General features: G+C 37.3%; 1 protein-coding gene across 7 annotated transcripts in view; it reads right to left on the bottom strand.

Annotated features, from left to right (window-relative positions):
* The window catches only part of DOCK3 (dedicator of cytokinesis 3), a 608,703-nt gene that overhangs the window by 163,171 nt on the left and 423,338 nt on the right, over positions 1 to 22,194 (bottom strand). For all 7 annotated transcript variants that reach the window (XM_045990868.1, XM_045990865.1, XM_045990867.1 and 4 more), the window contains exons 8-9: positions 18,684 to 18,725; positions 17,895 to 18,049 (exon numbers count right to left, since the gene is read on the bottom strand). In XM_045990868.1, coding sequence (XP_045846824.1) covers positions 17,895 to 18,049; positions 18,684 to 18,725 — 197 coding nt within the window. The remainder of the gene's footprint in view (positions 1 to 17,894; positions 18,050 to 18,683; positions 18,726 to 22,194) is intronic.

The raw sequence follows: 22,194 nt of genomic DNA, 5'->3' as shown, positions 1-22,194 counted from the left end.
AGTGGAAGGACTAAGACTGAACTGCATGTCCCTCACTGGCTGCGTGAGCTCTTGCCAATAAGATCCAGTTGCATTGTAAGACAGGACTTTTTTTGCAGAGAGAAGCAAAACTGTTTGATCTAATAAACAAAATTCTCACACATCATTTTAAAAGAAAATTCATCTCCAGAGCATCTGAGATTTTCACAGAGGCAAATTATCTCATTTGGGTAGAATGCTGGACTCTCAAGGAAAGTTCTGTACTTCAACTACAGAAGCAGCTGATTTTCAAGAAAAAGTTAATTCTACACAAGGGTATTTTGAATGCTGAACAAACTCCACGAGAATAAGAAATGAAGCATTTTAGCTTGCTTTGCATAGCAGCCATGAGAGGATAGCTAACATAAGTGTTTTCACGTGATAATCAAGAAAGATTAAGTTTTTGAGGGCAACTTTGTGTTCCCAAGGCCTAGCAGAAAAACCTGGCATAAAGAGGACTCTTTAGAGAAAGCCAGTTTCATTGATGATGAAATCAATCATTGGTACCCTGAGACTTTAGAGCACTTTGCTAAATTGGTAGAGGGCCAGCAAGAGAACGAGGCATATTAACAGGCACACAGAGGTACACAGAAAATAAGTTAGTTACACAATAATAACTCCTTGTGTGAAAAAGGAAGTGAATCCATACAGAACCAAATACGAACTATAACACAAATTCTATTCTAAAAGAAAATTATTTGTAATTTTTAAGGAGGTAATTATGTGGTAATTATTAAATAAATTAAGATAATGGTTAACGAACTTAATAGATGTGTATACAGAAAAAAAATTTAACTACGGCAACACATTCCTTTTATAGGGGAATCCATGATATTAGGGAAAAAAGACAAAGGACATTTTAAATTCTGGCCTCTTAAGGCTTTGTTCTTCTATTACCACATTATCACTCAGTGGCAAAGCCGATGTTTCACACTGAAATCTGAAGCTGGCCACTTGAAGAAGGGGAGAAGCATAAATGAAACATTGTGTTCTATTTATCTACTCATATAGCAAAGTCAGTATTTGTTATATAACTTGCTATAATTGTCTTTCTCATTTTAAAAGATTTTATTTATTTATTTGACAGAGAGAGAAATCATAAGTAGGCAGAGAGGCAGGCAGAGAGAGAGAGGGAAGCAGGCTCCCTGCTGAGCAGGATGCAGGGCTCCATCCCAGGACTCTGAGATCTTGACCTGAGCCGGAGGCAGAGGCTTAACCAATGAGCTATCCAGGCGCCCCTGTAATTGTCTCTCTTAAGTTGCCAGCCAGTTTAAGAAAGTATCACTACCAAAACTTTAAATGTCTGTCTGCTCAATAATTCTTTTTAGAAATTTTAGTCTTTTAACAAATTACTGTCAATTATAATATACACTATATGCATACAGACATACATAGTTTATCTCCACAAATGTCATACTAAACACATACTAAATAATTGTAAACTCGCTGTTTTCACTGAACAATATTTCATTAATTTTTTAAATATATAGAATATGCTTATGTAGAGATAATCCCTGCTGTAGGCAGATTCTAATATGATCCCCCACCTTTCCTCACCAATCCTGGGGTTGCATAATCCCTGTAACTGTAAATATGGTAGCATTTACTCCCTTGATTAGGTTATGTTATATGCCACAATTGAACTTAAGACAAGGAGAGTGTCTGGGTGAGTATGACCCAGTGCCATGAACCTTTTAAAACTGCAGAATTTTCTGCTCGTTACAGAAAACAAAGTCAGAGGTTCAAAGAGTGGAAAGGATTCACTACACCGCTGATAACCTAAAGATAAAGGGGTCTACATAGTAAGGAAAGCAGGTGATCTTTAGCTGCTGAGAGCAGCTCCCAGCTGAAAGCCAGCAAGGAAATGGGAACTTCAATCCTATAACTGTAAGAAACTGAATCCTGCCAACCACATCCAAAGAGCTTGGAAGCATATTCCCGCTAGAGCTTTCAGACTAGAATGCAGCACAGTTGACATTTGACTTCAGCTTTGTGGTAACCTGAGCAGAGAGCCTAGTCATGTCTTGGCAGACTTCTTTTTTTTTTTTTTTTTTTCCATTTTATTTATTTTTTCAGCATAACAGTATTCATTCTTTTTGCACAACACCCAGTGCTCCATGCAAAACGTGCCCTCCCCATTACCCACCACCTGTTCCCCCAACCTCCCACCCCTGACCCTTCAAAACCCTCAGGTTGTTTTTCAGAGTCCATAGTCTCTTATGGTTCGCCTCCCCTCCCCAATGTCCATAGCCCGCTCCCCCTCTCCCAATCCCACCTCCCCCCAGCAACCCCCAGTTTGTTTTGTGAGATTAAGAGTCCTTTATGGTTTGTCTCCCTCCCAATCCCATCTTGTTTCATTTATTCTTCTCCCATCCCCCTACCCCCCCATGTTGCTTCTCCATGTCCTCATATCAGGGAGATCATATGATAGTTGTCTTTCTCCGATTGACTTATTTCACTAAGAAAACAATTTACCATGCTAATTGGCAGACTTCTAACCTACATAACTGTGAACTAAAAAATGGGTGTATTTTTAATCCATAGAATTTGCTGTAATATGTTGTGCAACAATTGAAAACTAATTCAGTTCCTCTCTCACTTCTTTTTACCTCTATCTTTTCAAAGTTTTTACTCGTATTTATTTAGTTATCTCTCTACTTTGGACATTTAGACTGTTTTAAGATATCTGCTATTACAAAAATTATACTCATATATATGAACACAAGTTTATTGGTATCAAGTTGTTCATAGTAAATGTATACAATTTTTAAAATGTATTCTATGACTCCCAAGGCACAAGCAACATGAGAAAAAAATAGATAAAGTGGACTGGATCAAAACTAAAAACTGTTGTGCAGTTTTTATCAAGATGTTATCAAGAAAGGATGTTATCAAGAAAGTACAGACAACCTACAGAATGAGAGAACATATTTGCAAATCATATATCTGATAAATGTCTATTATCCAGGAAATCTAAAGAACTCTTACAACTCAACAAAACGACAAACAGCAATCTTGAAAAAGAAAAACAAAATTGGGGATATCACAATTTCAGATGTTAAGTTATATTACAAAGCTGTAGTGATCAAGACAAGATGGTACTGGCACAAAAATAGACACACAGATCAATGGAACAGAATAGAAAATCCAGAAATAAACCCATAATTATATGGTCAATTAATCTTCAACGAAGAAGGCAAGAATATGCAATGGGGAAAAGACAGTCTCTTTAAACAAATGGTGTTGGGAATATTAGAATATTAGACAGTTTCATGCAAAAGAATCAAACTGGACCACTTTCTTACATCATACACAAAAATAAACTCTAAATGGATTAAGGACTTAATCCACTTAAGGACTTTAAGGACTTAAATGTGATGAAACCTGAAATCATAAAAATCCTACAAGAGAGCCAAGGCAGTGACTTCTCTGACATCAGCCATAACATCTTTCTAGATATGTCTCTTAAGGTAAGGGAACAAAAGCAAAAATAACTATAGGGACTTCATCAAAATAAAAAGCTTCTGCACAGCAAAAGAAATGAACAACAAAACTAAAAGACAACCTATGGAATGGGAGAAGGTATTTGCAAATGACATATCTGATGAAGGATTAGTATTCAAAATACATAAAGAACTTATACAACTCAACACCCCCAAACCAAATAATCCAATTAAACAATGGGCAGAAACAGACATTTCTCCAAAGAATACATACAGACATATGAAAAGATGTTCAACATCACTCATCATCAGGGATATACAAATCAAAATGACAATGAGCTATCACCTCACATCTGTAATAATGGCTAAAATAAAAAACTCAAGAAATGAGAAGTGCTGGTGAGGATGTGGAGAAAAAGGAACCCTTGTGCACTGTTGGTGGGAATGCAAACTGGTGCAGCCACTTGTGGAAGACAACATGGAGGTTCCTCAAAAAGTTAAAACTAGAATTATCCCATGATCCAGTAATTACACTACTGGGTATTTACTATAAGAATAAGAAAACACTATAAGGCCCCTATGCTTATTGCAGCATTACTTACCAAAGCAAATTATGGAAGTAGCCCTGTTGTCCATCAATGGATGAATGGATAAAGAAGATGTGGTACATATACATGTAATAGAATATTATTCAGGCATAAAAAAGAATGAAATCTTGCCATTTGTATCAACAGAGATAGAGCTAGAGAGTATAATGCTGAGTGAAATCAGTTAGGGAAAGACAAATGTCATATGATTCCACTAATATGTGGAATTTAAGAAACCAAACAGATGAGCAGAGGGAAAAAAGAGAGAGAGGCAAACTAAGAAACACACTCTTAACTATAGAGGTGGGTGGGATAGGTGAAACAGGTGATGGGATTAAAGAGTGCACATGTCATGATGAGAATATGGAATTGCTGAATCACTATACTGTACACCAGAGACTAATATAACTCTGTATGCTAACTACACTGGAATGAAAAATTTAAAAAAATTAAGTTGTTTATAGTGGCATTATCAACAATAGCCAAATTGCAGAAAGAGCCCAAATATCCATCAACTGATAAATGGATAAAGAAGTGGAAAAAAAAAGAAGTTGTGACAGATCTATATAAAAGAATATTACTCAGCCATCAAAAAGAATGAAATCTTGTCATTTGCAATGACATAGACAGAACTAGAGTATATTATTCTAAGTGAGTAAGTCAGAAAAAGATAAATATATGATTTCATTCATATGTGGAATTTAAGAAACAAAACAAATGAACATGGGGGGGAGGAGACAGGCAAACCATAAAACAGACTCTTTATCATAGAGAACAAACTGAGGGTTGCTGGAGGGGAGGTAGGTGGGGGATGAGCTAAATGGGTGACAGGCATTAAGGAGGGCACTGTTGTGATGAGCACTGGGTGTTGTATTTAAGTGATGAATCACTAAATTCTACTCCTCAACTATTATTATACTATGTGTTAACTAGCCGTAATTTAAACACTGGAAACAAAACAAAATAACATTTTCAGTTAATGTATATATTTTTTGAATTTCTAAAAAAGGGACAAATAATCTAACTAAAAATAGGCAAAGGACTTGAATATACATATCTCCAAAGAAGATATACAAATGGTGAATAAACACATGAAAAGATGCTCACATCATGAGTTACCATTAAAATGCAATCAAACCACAGTGAGGTACTAATTCACATTCACACTCTGTAGGATAGCTAGAATTAAAAAAAAAAAGGAAAATAACAAGTACTGATGTGGATGTGGAGAAATTGGAGCCCTCACACATCGCTGTTGGGAATGTAAAATTGTTAGGTCTCTGTGAGAAACAGTTTGGCAGTTCCTCAAAAGCTAAACATAGAAATACTCTCTGACCCAGCAGTTCCACTTCTAGATACATACCTAAAAGAATAGAAGGCAGGCAATCAAACAAATACATACATACATGTGTTTGCAGTAGTACTATTCACTATAGCCAAAAGCTAGAAATAGTGCAACTATCCAACAATGAATGAACAAATAAAAAATCTATGGCATATCCATACAATGGAATATTAATTAGCCATATAAAGAAATGAAGTACTGATGATATATGCTACAAAATGAATGAATCTTAAAGACGTTATTAAGTGAAGTAAATCAGGTGCAAAAGGTCACATATTATATATATGATTCTATTTATGTGAAATATCTAGAATATATAAATCTATGAAGATAGAATGCAGATTGGTGTCTGCCAGGGGCTATCAGCAGGGGTAGGCTGGGGAGGGAAATGAAGAACAACTTCTTATTAGATCCAGGGCTCCCTTTTGGGGTATGAAAACGTTTGGAACTACACAGAGGTGATGATTGTACAACATTGTGAATGTAGTAAATGCCACATAACTATTCATTTTAAAATGGTTAATTTTATGCGTTGTCACCCTTACCTAAATTTAAATAAACGAGTTCCAAAAAATTTTTAGTATTTATACCTTATCTGTGTCTTTCTTCTTAATTACTCTTGCTATTGGTATATCTATTAAAATTTGTTTTAATGAAGATAATTAACATAGTGTTATATTAGTTTCAGTATACCATTGGATGATTCAACAATTCAGTGCTCATTAAGATGAAGTATAGTTTTTATCCCCTTTATCTATTTCACCCCTCCCCCTACCAACCTCCCTTCTGGCAACCACTAGTCTGTTCTCTGCATTTAGGAGTCTGGTTTTTTTTTTTTGGTCTCTGTGTTTGTTTCTTAAATTCCATATATGAGCAAAATTATATGTTATCTGTCTTCCTCTATAGGACTTATTTCACTTACACTATATCCTCTAGGTCTATTCATGTTTTTGCAAGGGGCAAGATCTCATTCTTTTTGATGTTTGAGTAATATTCCATTGAATATACCACATCTTCTTTATCCATTCATCTACTGATGAATGCCTGGGTTGTTTCCATATCTGGGCTATGTTAATAATACTACAATAAACAGGAGGATGCATATATCTTTTCAAATTAGTGTTTTCATTTTCTTTGGGTAAATATCCAGTAGTGGAATTACTGGGTTATATGGTAATTGTATTTTTAGTTTTTTGAGGAACCTCCACACTGTTTTCCACAGTGGCTATACCAATCTGCATTCTCACCAACAGCGGCATACCAACAAACCATAAAACTCTTAGAAGAAAACTAGGCAGTACTTTCTTTGACATCAGCCACAGAAGCATTTTTCTAGATATGTCTCCTCAGTCAAGAGAAACCAAACCAAGTTAAGCTACTAGGACTACAGAAAAACAAAAAAACCTTTGTACAGCAAAGGAAACCATCAACAAAACAAAAAGACAACCTATAGAATGGGAGAAGATATTTGCAAGTGACGTATCTGATAAGGGATTAGTATCCAAAATATATAAAGAACTAACAGGATTCAACACCAAAAAGGGTAAATCAGTTTAAAAATGAGCAGAGGACCTGAAGATGCATTTTTCCAAAGAAGGTATGTCTATTTTTTTAAAAGTTTCTTTTTTCAGATAATCGGTGTTTATTTTATTGACCCTTTCTTTAAGTTTTATTTTATTATCTCTTCCATCTGCTTTCTTTAGGTTTACTTTGTTTTTCTTCTTCTAGCATCTCAAACTGAAAATGTAAATAATTTATTTTTCATTATTTGGGGTTTGGGGTTACTTGCCAATGACCTGGTTTGTTAACAGTTGGTATGTGAACATGCAGGAGGTACTCAGAAAAATTGAGGGACATAGGAAGGCAGCCATATGCTGACAAACATTTATAGAGTGTTTGGGCAGCTGCCCACAAAGGCCAGCATGTGGAGGCAGCTAAAGAAAGAGCTGTACCATGGCTCTTCTATGAGGTTAATTTGATGTGCCCTGTCAATGGTAGTCTTTGACCTTATTTCAGGTCACATCTGACTCTATCTTGGATTAGGGAATCTAAGGGGTTCCTTGTGAACAACTTAATTTCTTAAAATTTAATTGTAATTCTATCTGTGTATAACAGTATTTTAAAAGTCAAATAGTTCAAAATTCTTCTTCTTCTTCTTTTTTTTTTTTTGGTTGTCCTGGTGGTGAAACCTTTAACCAAGACACCATAAACCATCAGTGAGCTTCATGTCTTTCCTCAATTTATACTATATCCGTTAAGAACAAAGCATTTTGGCCCAATTTGGATATTCCAAATTCACCATTACCACAGAGTGAGGTGGTGGGGAAGAGAACAAGATCTATTTAACAACCTTGGCTTCTCCAGCCTCTGACAATTATCAAAGAGTACACTGCTCCCAAGGAAGAATCTTGTGACAGCAAAGCAAATAAATAATCTTTTTTTAAAAATAAGCAATCTTTTATTTGTGCCTTCATGTCTTCTGTGATTCTAGTTAGGTGTTTATCAACTTTTCTCATTCTATTCTCCATGTCCCATAATGCTTCTTTCATATTTTTCATCTCCTTATATCTCTTTACTATATTCTGGATAGTTAAAATCATTTATTCAACAAATATTTACCAAGCACTTACTAGGTGGCAAGCACTATTTCAGGCACTTGGGTATCTCAGTGAACATAAAAACATCACTGCCCAGGAGGAGGTTTTATTTTAAAACACAAAATGAGGAAACAGAAATAAGTGATAAACATAATAAATGACTAAACTATGTAGAATGTAGGGAGTGATAAATGCCACTTAAAAAAGAAGGGAGTAAGGTAATTCCTTTTTTTTTCTCCAGAAGAAAGACAATTTTATTTTCCTGTAATGAGATCACTGGTTATCTCAGAAAATTCTGTTTCAGAGCGTAAGTGTGGAAAAGCTGCATAATGTTTGTCACACTGTTTATGTGATACATATACACTTTATTTATTAAATCTAAAATTGTTATTAGGTGTAAAACTTGCTAGGAAAATTCACATCTCCCCAAATTTCTTTTTTTTAACCACTTTATTGAGGTTATGATTGACATGAAAAGCTGTATATATTTCGTGTATAGACTGAATGAGTCTGTAGGTAAGTATATATCCATGAAACTATCACTACAGTCTATGCCATAAACATATGCATCACCTCTAAAAGTTTCCTCCCACTCTAATTATTACTACTATTTATTTATAGTGTGAGATAAGAGCACAACATATGATCTACCTTCTTGCAAATTTTCAAGAATAAAACACAATATTGTTAACCATAAGCACTATGCTGTACGGTAGAGCTGTAGAACTTACCTCATGTAACTGGAACTTTGTACCTAATATCTCTGCATTTTCCTCTCCCCACCAGGCTCTGACAGTCACCATTTTACTCTCTGCTCCTATAAGTTTGACTATTTCCGTGTCCTCATGTAAGTGGTATCATGTAATATTTGTCCTTTGATGTCTGGCTTATCTCACAAAACATAATGTCCTCCAAGTTCATCAACATTGTTGCAAATGGGAAGATACCTTTCTTTTTTTAAGGCTGAACAATATTTCACTGTATGTGTATGCCACAATTTCTTTATCCACTCACCCACTGATGAACATTTAGGTTATTTCCATGTCTTTGCTGTTGTAAACAATACAGCAATGAACATGGGAATGCAGCTATCTCTTTGAGATCCTAATTTAAATTCCTTTGGATATATATCTAAAGGTGGGATTGCTGGATCATAGGGTAGTTCTATTTTCTACTTTTTGAGAAATCTCCGTATTGTTTTCCATTATGGCTATACCAATTTACATCACTAACATGTGTGCAAGGGTTCCGTTTTCTCCACATCCTTCCCAATACTTGTTATCTTTTGTTTTTTGATGATAGGTATACTAATAGTTGTGAGGTGATATCTCATTGCGGTTCTGATTTACATTTCCATGTTGATTAGTCATGTTGAACATCTTTTTATATACCTGTTGCCCATGTATATGTATGTCTTCTTTGGAGAAATGCCTATTCAGTTCCTTTGCCCATTTTTAAAATGGGGTATTTGGTTTTTCTTTTTACTACTATGCTGTAGGATTTCCTTATATATTTTGAATATTAATACTTTATCAGATATATGGTTTGAAAATACTTTTTCCAATATCGTAGGCTGCCTTTTCATTTTGTTGCCTGTTTCCTTTGCTGTGCAGAATGAAATTTTTAGTCTGACATAATCTCACTTGTCTGTTTTTTGCAACAAAGCTTGTTTTTGGTGTCATATCCAAAATATCATTGTAAAGGTCAATGTCAATAAGCTGTTTCTCTCTGTTTTCTTATAGAAGTTTTAAGATTTAATGTCTCACACATTAAGTCTTTAATCCATTTTGAGTTAATTTTTGTGAATGGTGTGAAAAATTTAATTCTTTTGCATGTGGATACCCAGTTTTCCCAACACCATTTATTGAAAAGATTATCCTTTCCCCATCGTGTATCTTATCTTGGTACCCTTATCAAAAATTAGTTGACTGTATATGGGTAAGTTTATTTCTGGGCTCTCTGTTCTGTTCCATTGATCATTATGTCTGTTTCTATGCCAGTACCATACCGTTTTGATTACTGTGGCTTTATAATATATTTTTGAATTCAAGTACTATGATGCTGCTGGCTGTGTTCAGTTATTTCTTCTGTTTTACTGGCATTTATTTTCCCAGTCTTAAATGAATTCCTAAATTACTTGGTAGTAGTACATTGTGCATGTTATGTATACATAAATTGTTTTCTAATAACCGAAATATTTCCTGACTTTTGCCCTTTGCTCTTCTCATATGTTCTCACTTTTTCAGATGGCTTTGTTTCTGCATGCAGAAACTATTCTCATGAAAATTCTCATCTCCATCTGTGACATCTTACCTGTATCCCAGATGCCCCTACTACATGACCCATCGATTGTTTGGTTATCACCTCAAACTCAACATAGCCCAAACCGAACTCATTATTTTCTTCACTCAGCTAGTTTCAACAATTATAGCACCATTCTCCTTGTCGCCAAGGTAAAAAAACAAAAACAAAAACAAAAATAAAACTCCCCAAACCACTGAGTTATAGGTTTTAGAAATAGAAAGAAAAAGTGATAAGAGAAATAAGTAAGTTTATTGTTACATTTAGTAGACTACTCATCTTTTCAGCAAATAATTATTGAGTACCTTCCATATGCCAATACTCTGTTAGGTTCAGGGGATTTTCTGGTGAATAAGATTAAAAAACTCTGTTCTCATAGTGCTTACAGCCCAGTGATGGAACACAGACAAAAAGGTAAATATGTAAACTATTTAGTATGCTAGATGGTGCTAAGTGCTAAGGAAAAATATAAAGCAAGGAAAAGACTGAGAATATGGATGTGTATGTGGAAGATGGTAGTAATGATTATTTCAATTCTAAAAATTTTATTTAGAGAGAGAGAGAGTGAGAGAGCAAACATGAGTGGGTGGGGGGAGGGAGAGGGAGAAATAGACTCTCCACTGGGCAGGGAGCCCAACATGGGAGCCCTATTCCAGGACCTTGAGATCATGACCTGAGCTGAAGGCAGACTCTTGGTGGGTTGGGTCACTGAGGCACCCTTGGTGGTTTCAATTCTAGATAAGGTGGCTAGGAAAAGCCGGAAAGTGTGATATTTGAGTCAAAAACAATGAATACTGTTATGCTGAAAAAAATAAATAAAATGGGGAAAAAATTAAAAAAAAACAAAACAAAAAAACCTGAGGAAGGTGAGGCTGCAAGCACCATGAGAATATTCAGGAAATAGCAGATGCGAAGAAAGGCCTAAAGTAGAAATGTGTTATATTTTTAGGGAATAGAAAGGAGGCCATTGTGAACTAGACTGATCAATGGGGGAAGGATAGGAAATTAGGTTATAAAGGTGATGAATCTGGGTCCAAATCTTATAGGACACCATGCCCTATCTTCTCTAATCTTACTACTAGCGTCTTTATCCTAGGGCTTTACCACTTCATGTCTGCAACAGCTTCTAACTTATCTATTTTCTAGTTTAACCTCTATAATACCACTGTGATAATCTCAAATAATCACCTTCAACATGTCATTCATATCATCCCCCTGCTCAAGGATTCATAAGGGTTATCTAATGCATCAAATCTAAATCAGTGTACAGGGTTTTCAGAGCTACCCTAGACCTACTGAATCTTGTCTTTAATACATTTTCTGATTGGACATTTACTGAGTTCTTTCTTTGTTCAAGGGGTTGTGAGCAAACATGCATAAGAAACAGGTTCAATGAAACAAGATGGGATTGGGAGGGAGACAAACCATAAATGACTCTTAATCTCACAAAACAAACTGGGGGTTGCTGGGGGGAGGTGGGATTGGGAGAGGGGGAGCGGGCTATGGACATTGGGGAGGGGAGGCGAACCATAAGAGACTATGGACTCTGAAAAACAACCTGAGGGTTTTGAAGGGTCAGGGGTGGGAGGTTGGGGCAAGAGGGTTTTGAAGGGTCAGGGGTGGGAGGTTGGGGGAACAGGTGGTGGGTAATGGGGAGGGCACGTTTTGCATGGAGCACTGGGTGTTGTGCAAAAAGAATGAATACTGTTACACTGAAAAAATAAATAAAATGGAAAAAAAAAAAAAAAGAAACAGGTTCAAGACCTGGAGTTTACTGCCAATACAAACCTCTTCCCAGCTCTAATAACCTCTTTTAATTTCCTGCATACATACATTGATATCTTTGTTGTGTCTGACTCAAGCTTTTGCCTTTGCTACTTTTTGTGCTTGAATATCTTCTTTTCTTGAACTTCCAATAAAACCCAAAATCCTTTCATGGTTACAAGGCCCTGTAGAATCTGGTCCCTGACTATCTCTTCAATCCTCTCTTGAGATTTCCTTTCCTTTTCTCGCAACATTCCAGCTACACTGACTACCATTCAGTTCTCTGAATATACCAAGTTTTTCCCTGCACCTAGGACTTCTTCTGCCTAGATCACATTATCCACTCTTTCTGTTTACACATACTTTAAGCCTCAACATGGATGCCCTAAGAGCCTCCCCTCATTCCAATCTACATGAGCTTTCAGAGCACTCTACATGATGTCCCTTTACAGCACTTACCACGCTTTTTAAACTACATAATTATTCATACAATCACGTGTTTGGCGATTTCTCTAGTAGAAAGAGATGGTCTCTTTTCTAGATCATAAGCTCCAAGAAGACAAGCAGATATTTCTTTTGCTCACCTCGGTATCCCTAGGGTCTATCCCAATAGCTAGTAGATGCTTAATAAATATCTGTTGAACAAATGAATTAGTACCTTATCTGAATCCTGGACACTCTTTAATTCAATTACTTTCATTTTCTTCTAGAATCCTTTTTCCAAGAGCCTGGCTTCTCAGTCTTTCAAAGATCCTCTTCGTCTCTGACTTCTTTTTTCTTTTTAAAAAATAGTTCTTTGAGTATTAAATTCACAACATTGGTGACAACTGATCTAGCTCACCATGACAGGAAAAGTAATCTCTCTCAGTTTATTACATGGTAAAGCTGACTATATTTCTCTCCCAAACTATATAGTTTAATCCTAAATATAAAGCAAGGTCTAAAATGTAATTGATTAGGAAAAAATATAAAACAACCAATGATTTAGACAAGACTGCTCATTTTTTTTAAGCTTAAAAAAACTCCATAAAAGATTCTGTATAACCACAATAGCCAAACTATGGAAAGAACCTAGATGTCCATCAACAGATGAATGGATAAAGAAGATGTGATATATATACCACATCTTCTTTACACACACACACACACACACACACACACACACACACACACACACATAATGCAATACTATGCAGCCATCAAAACCCCCAAATCTTGCCGTTTGCAATGACGTGGATGGAACTAGAGGGTATTAGGCTAAGTGAAATCAGTCAGTCAGAGAAAGACAATTATATGATCTCTCTGATATGAGGAATTTGAGAGGTAGGGCAGGGGGTCATTGGGGGTAGGGAGGGAAAAATGAGACAAGAAGTGACAGGGAGGGAGATAAACCATAAGAGACTCTTAATTTCAGGAAACAAACTGAGGGTTGGTGGGGTGTGGGGCGGGGAGGGATAGGGTGGCTGGGTGATGGACACTGGGGAGGGTATGTGCTATGTTGAGTGCTGCAAAATGTGTAAAACTGATGATTCACAGACCTGTACCCCTAAAGCAAATAATACATTATATGTTAATAAAAAGTTTCTGTCTAAAGTGCTGCATTTTTTGTTTGTTTTTTTTTTTTTCCTGACTGCTTATTGTGCTTAAAATGTTGTAGTGAAAAGAAGGGCCATCTGTACCCCAATGTTTATAGCAGCAATGGCCACGGTCGCTAAACTGTGGAAAGAACCAAGATGCCCTTCAACAGATGAATGGATAAGGAAGATGTGGTCCATATACACTATGGAGTATTATGCCTCCATCAGAAAGGATGAATACCCAACTTTTGTAGCAACATGGACAGGACTGGAAGAGAGTATGCTGAGTGAAATAAGTCAAGCAGAGAGAGTCAGTTATCATATGGTTTCACTTATTTGTGGAGCATAACAAATAACACGGAGGACATGGGGAGATGGAGAGAAGGGAGTTGGGGGAAATTGGAAGGGGAGATGAACCATGAGAGACTATGGACTCTGAAAAACAACCAGAGGGTTTTGAAGGGGTGGAGGGTGGGAGGTTGGGGGAACCAGATGGTGGGTAATAGGGAGGGCACGTATTGCATGGAGCACTGGGTGTGGTGCAAAAACAATGAATACTGTTATGCTGAAAAGAAATTTAAAAAAAAAAGTGTTGCTGCATGTCGGTAAGACATATGCCCTAATCTTATTTTTCCACTTAACTGGGGTACTTAAAATCAGGAAAACATGTTTCACACCTTCTGGAAATCCTATAATGCCTTGTTCAGACCTCCTCAGGATGAGGGACAGTCCTTTTTAACTTCTAAATCCCAAGCAGTTATTACAGGGGCCCACAAACAAGAAATTCTTAGTAAATACTTGCTAACCTGCTCAATTAAATAACATTTTCTTGATTCACACAGGACTGGTTATTTGACCACTTCTTTATTCATTCACTCAATAAATATTTATTTAATTCTCCAATATCCAAAGTTCTGTGCTTAGCACTGGCGGTGGGAGGTGGGGAGGGACGGTACAAACACACACAAGAAAGCTCCAGTTCCAGTGGGGGAAATCTACATGCATGTGTATGATTACAATTTAATATCTAATAATGGAATAAAGCTAGATGCAGGGTGTTATCATGGGTACAATGAAGTCTCAGGGCCCGATTATACTCATAAATACTAAGGAAGGTTTCATATAGTTGAGTTTCAATGGACAGGAGTTTACCAAGCCAGCAAGGGTAGGGGGGCATGAAAGAGCAAGACATGTTTAGGGAAAGAAAACTGCCTCATCAAGATGCAGGAAATAAGGTTCGAGAAATAGAATTATATCATCCTGGGCCTTTTATGTCACACTGAGTTACAAGGGCTTTAGGTTAAGTGGGAGCTGATGTGAAGAGTTTGCCCTTTTTTTTTTTTTTTGAACAATAGGTATAGATTTTTATTTTTCTTTTTTAAAGTAATATTTTTGAAAGCCAGGAAAAAAAAAACTTGGTATGAAGAGTTTGCCCTTTTAAAAGGTAAGTACGGTGGTGCTGTGGAGGGTAACTCAGGGTAGGAAGGTAGTAGATTCAGGGAGTCTGTATTTGGGGAGAAATGTGAAGGATCTGGGGTGACGACAGGAGTGGTGTAGGGAGAGTAAACTGACTGATATTTGGGAGACAGAAGTTAGTAAGATAGAGTGATTAAATGAGAAGGGAAGGAGATAGAGAGGAGACTAAGAGGACATCGAACTCTATGACATGGATCTCTGGGCAAATGATAATGCCTTGATTTAAGTAGCACAGAAGGAAGTATATTTGTGAGGAAAGAAATGAAATGAGTTTAGATATGCTGAGGTAGAAACGTCTGAGGGACATCCAAGGGCAGATGTCTGGTAGGAAAAAGGAAATGAGACTCTGAAGCTCAGGGGAGAGGTCTTAATCAGAGATTCAGATTTTAAGGCTAAATATTTATGACTCTGTACAGAATGATAAAATGTCACAAAAAGTTATAGCTACCAAGGCCCTCCCAGCTGCTGATTCTTCCTTCATGCAGATTGTTTAATACTTACTCATCTGTCAACATCTATCAGGTTGTGCTATGTGGGTTTGCAGGCTGTCATTCACTGGAGCCTCTCTAGGTTTGCCTGTGGGATCAGCAATGAGACTCAGAGGGCAGGAACATCTGGTCCTCTCTTTAGCCTGCTCCCTCTGCTCACGCATGTTCTCGGGCACAGAGGTGAGAGCGTCCTGGCAATACTGAACACCAGACTAGCACTGTTGGTTGATACAGTGATTGCTCTGTGTCAACAGTCTCTGTATCAGCAATCTGTTAGGGATGTAATACATTCCTAACCTTTCATGATTTCTGGTAACTACTTCAAGGCAGTAATATATCACCAGTTTAATACCTAATCATTAGGAAAACACAGTTGGTATCATCAGTTCAATGAACTAAAATTTGGGGGGGCTTATAAAACTACACAAATGCTAATGGAAAGAAGAAGGAACACTTATCAATTAAGCCTAGATCTAAAATTATGCGTATTACTGCACTCTTAAAACTTAAGAAAGAAATGGTATTTTCAATTAAGGACCTTACAAGTTTATTATATGAATGGGAAGCTGGTATAGTTCTCTAATATCTAGGGATTTCCAAACATTTCCAGCAACTCTAGGAAAAAAATGTTTTTTACGTTTCTTCTTTTAAAATGTTTTGTTGTTTCTTGAGATTCAATTATACACAAGAAGCCCAAGTAAAAAAACAACTGATACACTGATGATCCTGCATGGATTACAAACCAGAGCAGGGGTGTTTCTGCTGGATGTGGATCTTCTCTGTACAGTAAGCCTGACAAAGCATGTACTGGGCACGGGCACTGTGTGAAGTGCTGGGATCATGGAAAGAGAAGACACAGTCACTAGCACTCCAAGATGATAAAGAAGGGTACTCTGGTTTTCATATTACAACCCAGGGACTTTCAGTGGTTACACCCAGTACTGGGTGGGGGAAGGGGCATAGTGAGATTCCTATTATTTCCCTTTTCTCTCCAACAGTAAAGTACCTCTATTTTATCTGTTTCACTTATTGAACTGTCTCAAAAAATTCAGCTTTTAGAAAGGATTTTTCCACATACAAAGATAAGTGATAAAGTTTATGAATCTCAGGCCTAGTGGAAAAATAGCAACCAGAATCTGCATCCGCACAGCCCAGCACCTGTAGCTAGTGTCCCCACCAAAGCTGTCTTTTCCCACAGTCTTTCTAGACCCACAGACTGGGAGATGGCAGTGACAAGGAAAACCCACATGACCCCAACAGTGAGGGTATCATTTTAGCTCTACACCATAGTGAAGCAAGTTGCTTTAATTTTCAGGGCAATGTGGTCAAGATTAGAGGTATTGTGGAGCGTGCAAATTAACTCCTTTTCTTTTGTACTGTTATAACTTCCATTTTTAATTTTCCTATGTATAACAATGCAACTGGAAAAATGGAACAGCTGTTTTCAAATTTTAAGTAAAAATAAATAAATAAATAAAAGACCCATGAAGCACTCTGAATAAAGAAAGCTTCCAGGCAATATAAAAGTATCCCCAAATTTATTTTCTCTCTGCCCCACGTAGAAGACAACCAGAGAACTCTCTGGACTCCCTAAAATTGTCTACCACTATCATCTCACCCCATCAGAGCTCTGCTGGCCTGTAGAGAAAGTGAAGCCCAGAGTGTCTCCTTGACTGCTCCCCACCCCGCAGTTGTTCACGTTTAAAGGCCTCATTGCTCTGCCAAGATACATGGTATACTACTTATGGGCCCCAGTCTGTGGCCTCTCTTCCAACCCAGGTCAAAGAGGAATGAAGGAGTCAGACTGACCTTCCTTTCTGTCCAAGATGCTCTCCCCTTTGCAGGGCTGGAAAGGCACTGAGGGCTGAGACTGCTCTCAGACAGGAGGACACCATTAGCCTATTTCCCTGTGAACCCTCTCCTTCACATGCAACAAGGCAGGGCCCAGGGCTTCCTGCATTATAGAGTGGGGCCTCTCTGCTGAATTTGCTTTGTTCTGTATTTCTCCTATGCGTTTTATCTGGCACTGAATAGATGCATCCTTTTCTTTCCCTGAGGAGGCAACAGCCAAGACTGGAATTCGAACTTCCATGTGGAAATAGGCATAAAAAAAAGGCCACATGTGACTTCAAGGTACACTGGGATTTGAGGCAAAACTCCTAGTTATGTAAGAAGTTACTTTATCTTGTTTTATCTTCTATGTGCATCTATCTTCCCTGAAGGCCAGAGACGCTTATGACCCACGTAATACCATCCTTCCACAATCTCCACCTCACCACAACTTCTAGTAACTTTTACCTGATCTGCTTGCCTTCTCTCATATCATATAAGGAAAAGAAGACATCAGTGTCTTCCCCAATAGTATTGTAGGTGAAACTCTTCAGGCTGAGGAAGAAGTGATGTGGCACTGGCATCCGACAGGTTTCCCCATGACGTGGGCGCATTGTATCTACCTAAAGAGAAAGGCAAAAAACCAGTAAATATTTTAGTTACTCACTACACTGATCAGGAATAAAATGAAAACTAAATGACTAACTCTCCTTCTACTATCAAAGGGGATCATGTAAGAGAGACAGAGGTGTCTTCTCTGCTAGTAGGGGGGTGCTGTGTCAATATGTTTGGTTTGAGGCAGGCAAATATGTAGCTGGGAGAAGTAAACTGAGTGAAGGAGCTATGGGAAAGGTAATTCCAACTTACAAGTGAACTTAATATCTTCACCAGGTCACAAACTTCTAAATTCTCCATGAACTTTTAAATTCAAAGTTATTACTTGGAGATGTCACCCTGATGCACTTGATTTACAGTGTTAGATGGTAACAGATACCATTCTAAATGACACTTTTACTTTCTCCCGGACGGATTCATTTCAGTCTCCCAGTCTATGTTATTTCAATTGTGCTTATGTAAATTGGCACAGAGGAATGAGAAGAGACTGGCCAAATCTGCTTGGAGGTCAGGGTTATTTAGACGAAAGGCATCACACAATCAAGATGTCCGTGGTGGTTACCACTGCCTGTTGGTGTCCCCATGCTGTGACCACTTCAAGTGCTGAGAGAAAAGACTGGGAGGCCTAGTTAAGCTGCTTACCTGGGATGTGCTTTGTTGGACACTCTGCCGGCTAGATAAGTGCTGTGGAAACAAAGAAAGAAAAATTCACTCATCTGGGAAGGAAACTAACTTTAATGAAGCACCCTCTATATGCGAGGCATTCTGCAGTCTTTTATATATAGTTCTCACTTAAGTCTGATAACATTTTTAGAATAATGCTATTTGAATTTGATGGAAGCAACTAAAGTGGGGTGTAAGGAAGTGATGTGCTGAAGCTCATACAGCAAGAAGGTGGCCAAGCCTGGATTGTAACTCAAGCCTCACCAGCTCAAAGCCCCAGCCAAGTCACAGGTGCTCCCTCTGGATATGTGCTTTGACTTTGTCCTTTCCACACCTTCTACCACATTCCGAGCCTTGAGATCCAGCTTCTTTAGGCTCTCCACACTGGAGGAGGTATAGTCTTTAAATCCAAAGGGGCCCCTCCCAAACATGCTGTTCCTTTGCTGCTGGCTGATGTTAGAAGAAGCAGATTCCAATCCTAGCTACATGCAAATGAGTTGTGAAATCAGATAAACTGCTTAGTCTCTGCAAAAGACAGTTTCCTCAACTATAAAACTGACATAAAGCTTTTATTGTCTTCCTCACAGAGTTATTGTGAGGCTTAAATTACTTAATGGGAAGCAGCATGATACATTAGTTAGGGACCTAAGTGCAGAAGTCAGGACACTTGGTTTTAATCTCGACTCACCTTTGTGTTTGCTAATCTATAAAGTAAGGATAACATTTCGTACTGAATTCAACCTCACAGGGTTTTATGCAGATTAACCTGCCATGGAACCAATCATATTTTAAGTGGCTGATCATTCTTATTTTATTGTTATTGGTATTCTTCTTTATAAGTAGTTATTATAGAAAAGTCAGTCATATTTAGAAGGAAACCCTGGCCAAGAAGAATTGTGGGTTCACAACAGTGCAGTCCCTAGTCTTGGTAAACTCAACAATGAGAGTTTCTGTCTGCTCCCTTTGGGCCTTAGAAGTGTAAAACAGCACTCATTTGGTGAGCTAGTCTACATCACATGAGTAGGAAGGATGGTTGCTGAGTAGAATGGTTTCATTTCTTTTTTTTCTTGTACCCAATTTTCATAATAGTTTTTTTTTCCATTTTATTTATTTTTTCAGCGTAACAGTATTCATTCTTTTTGCACAACACCCAGTGCTCCATGCAAAACGTGCCCTCCCCATTACCCACCACCTGTTCCCCCTTCATAATAGTTTTATTTGTAAAAGCCCCAAAGTAAAAACAACATAAATGTCCATCAGTACAAAAATGGGCAAACAATTTTTTTCACTTTTTAAATTTCCTTTCAGCGTAACAGTATTCATTGTTTTTGCACCACACCCAGTGCTCCATGCAATACGTGCCCTCCCTATTACCCACCACCTGATTCCCCAACCTTCCACACCCCCGCCCCTTAAAAACCCTCAGGTTCTTTTTCAGAGTCCAACATATAGTACATCATTAGTTTTCATGATAGGGTTTAATGATTCATTAGTTGCATATAACACCCAGTGCTCATCACATCACATTCCCTCCTTAATTTTATTTAGGGTTAAATGTGTGTATTTTGAAAACTGAATACAATTAAATGTTAATTTAAATGTATCTTACTAGTTGTATTTGCTAATTATTAAATATTCATGTGTATTTTTAGCTATATTAGTTAATTATTATTAACTATTAATGTTCATTCATGGGACTATTTGTTTTCATGATATATATTAAATATAATAAAATAGGCCTCCACTAGCGCAGGAAATCATCACACAGAATGTATACATACAAAAATGTCCATCATATACAAAAAAGCTTTTAAAAAATCAAGCTTTCAAAAAAAATCAAGTTTTCTACAGTTTACTGAACCTTCCTACTGGGAAGGTTATTGGCCTAAAATGCTTTCCATTGTTTTATTTTACTTTTAGGGGCTGCATTAAGCCATTCTTCTCAAGCAGATTTACTGATTAACTCTTAAAAATGAACTACATGGAGCACTGGGTGTGGTGCAAAAACAATGAACACTGTTATGCTGAAAATAAACAAATAAAAATTTTAAAAAATGAAAAAAAATGAACTACCAATCTTAAACATAAATGTTCAATTATAACTAGATATGGGAGTTTATAGCTAATTTCAATATAAAACATCCCTTTTGACAATAACAAATGTCATTCTAGATTTCAGAAGCATCAAATTTGATGAGAACTTTCAAGCCAGTTTAAAAGTGCACTGCATGGTTGGGCAAAGAAAGGCACTACAACTTGCATTCTGGAACGTCTCTTACGGCACTATAAAGAGAAACCACTTCCCTGTTACCAGGCAGCATTCAGCTGGCTAGCTGATACATTCCTCTGTATTATCTCCATGTTTGCTACCCAACTCTCGACTGCTCTAGATGGAGCAAAAAACCCTGTCTTAATCATCTTTATATCCTAAGTACATCAGGCAATTTACAATGTACATCAAATATAAATTAGTTAAAAATTGCATGGACATTGCTAGTGGGAGTATATATAATCGTTGTGGAAAAAAATATGGCCAAATGTATTAGAGCTGAAGATGTGATTACCTAATCATTCAGTAATTTGTCTCCTGGTTATAAACTTCATAGTATTCAAAGACCTTTGTGAGTATATATAAAATATTTGACAAGCTAGACTTCTGTCTGTCTATCTGTCTGGCCAGCCAAATACTAATACTTTTTTTTTTTTAAGATTCTTTTTATTTGACAGAGAGAGAGCACAGCAGGCAGAGTAGCAGGCAGAGGAACAGGCAGAGGGAGAGGGAGAAGCAGGCTCCCTGCTGAGCAGGGAGTCCAATGTGGGACCTGATCCAAGGACCCTTGGATCATGATCTGGGCCGAAGGCAGATGCCCAACTGACTGAGCCACTCAGGCACCCCAATACTAACACTTCTTTCTTTAAAATCTGCATTTCTGTTAATACTGGTAACTTATCTTTTCCTAGGAAAACTTTATTTTATCCAAGTTTTCTAATTTTTACCAGATAATTAACTGTTACAACTGCTTTTGTGTCCTTTATGTTTGGAATAAATTTGGAATAAATTTTCCTTTCTCATTAAAAAAATTTAAAAAATGTCATTGCCAATTTGGATACCTTTTATTTCTCTTTGTTGTCTGATTGCCGTTGCTAGGAATTCTAATACTGTGTTGAACAAGAGTGGTGAGAGTGGGCATCCTTGTCGTGTTCCTGATCTCAACGGGAAGGCTGCAAGCTTTTTCCCATTGAGGATGATATTTGCTGTGGGTCTTTCATAGATAGATTTTATGAAGTTCAGGAATGTTCCCTCTATCCCTATTCTTTGAAGCGTTTTCATTAGGAACGGATGCTGGATTTTGTTAAATGCTTTTTCTGCATCAATTGAGAGGACCATGTGGTTCTTCTCTCTTCTCTTATTGATTTGTTCTATCACATTGATTGATTTGCGAATGTTGAACCATCCTTGAAACCCAGGGATGAATCCCACCTGGTCATG

Source organism: Meles meles, chromosome 20, assembly GCF_922984935.1.
Source record: "Meles meles chromosome 20, mMelMel3.1 paternal haplotype, whole genome shotgun sequence".
Classification (NCBI taxonomy): domain Eukaryota; kingdom Metazoa; phylum Chordata; class Mammalia; order Carnivora; family Mustelidae; genus Meles; species Meles meles.
Note: the sequence above shows the minus strand (reverse complement) of the source record. Positions and strands in the feature narration are given on the sequence as shown.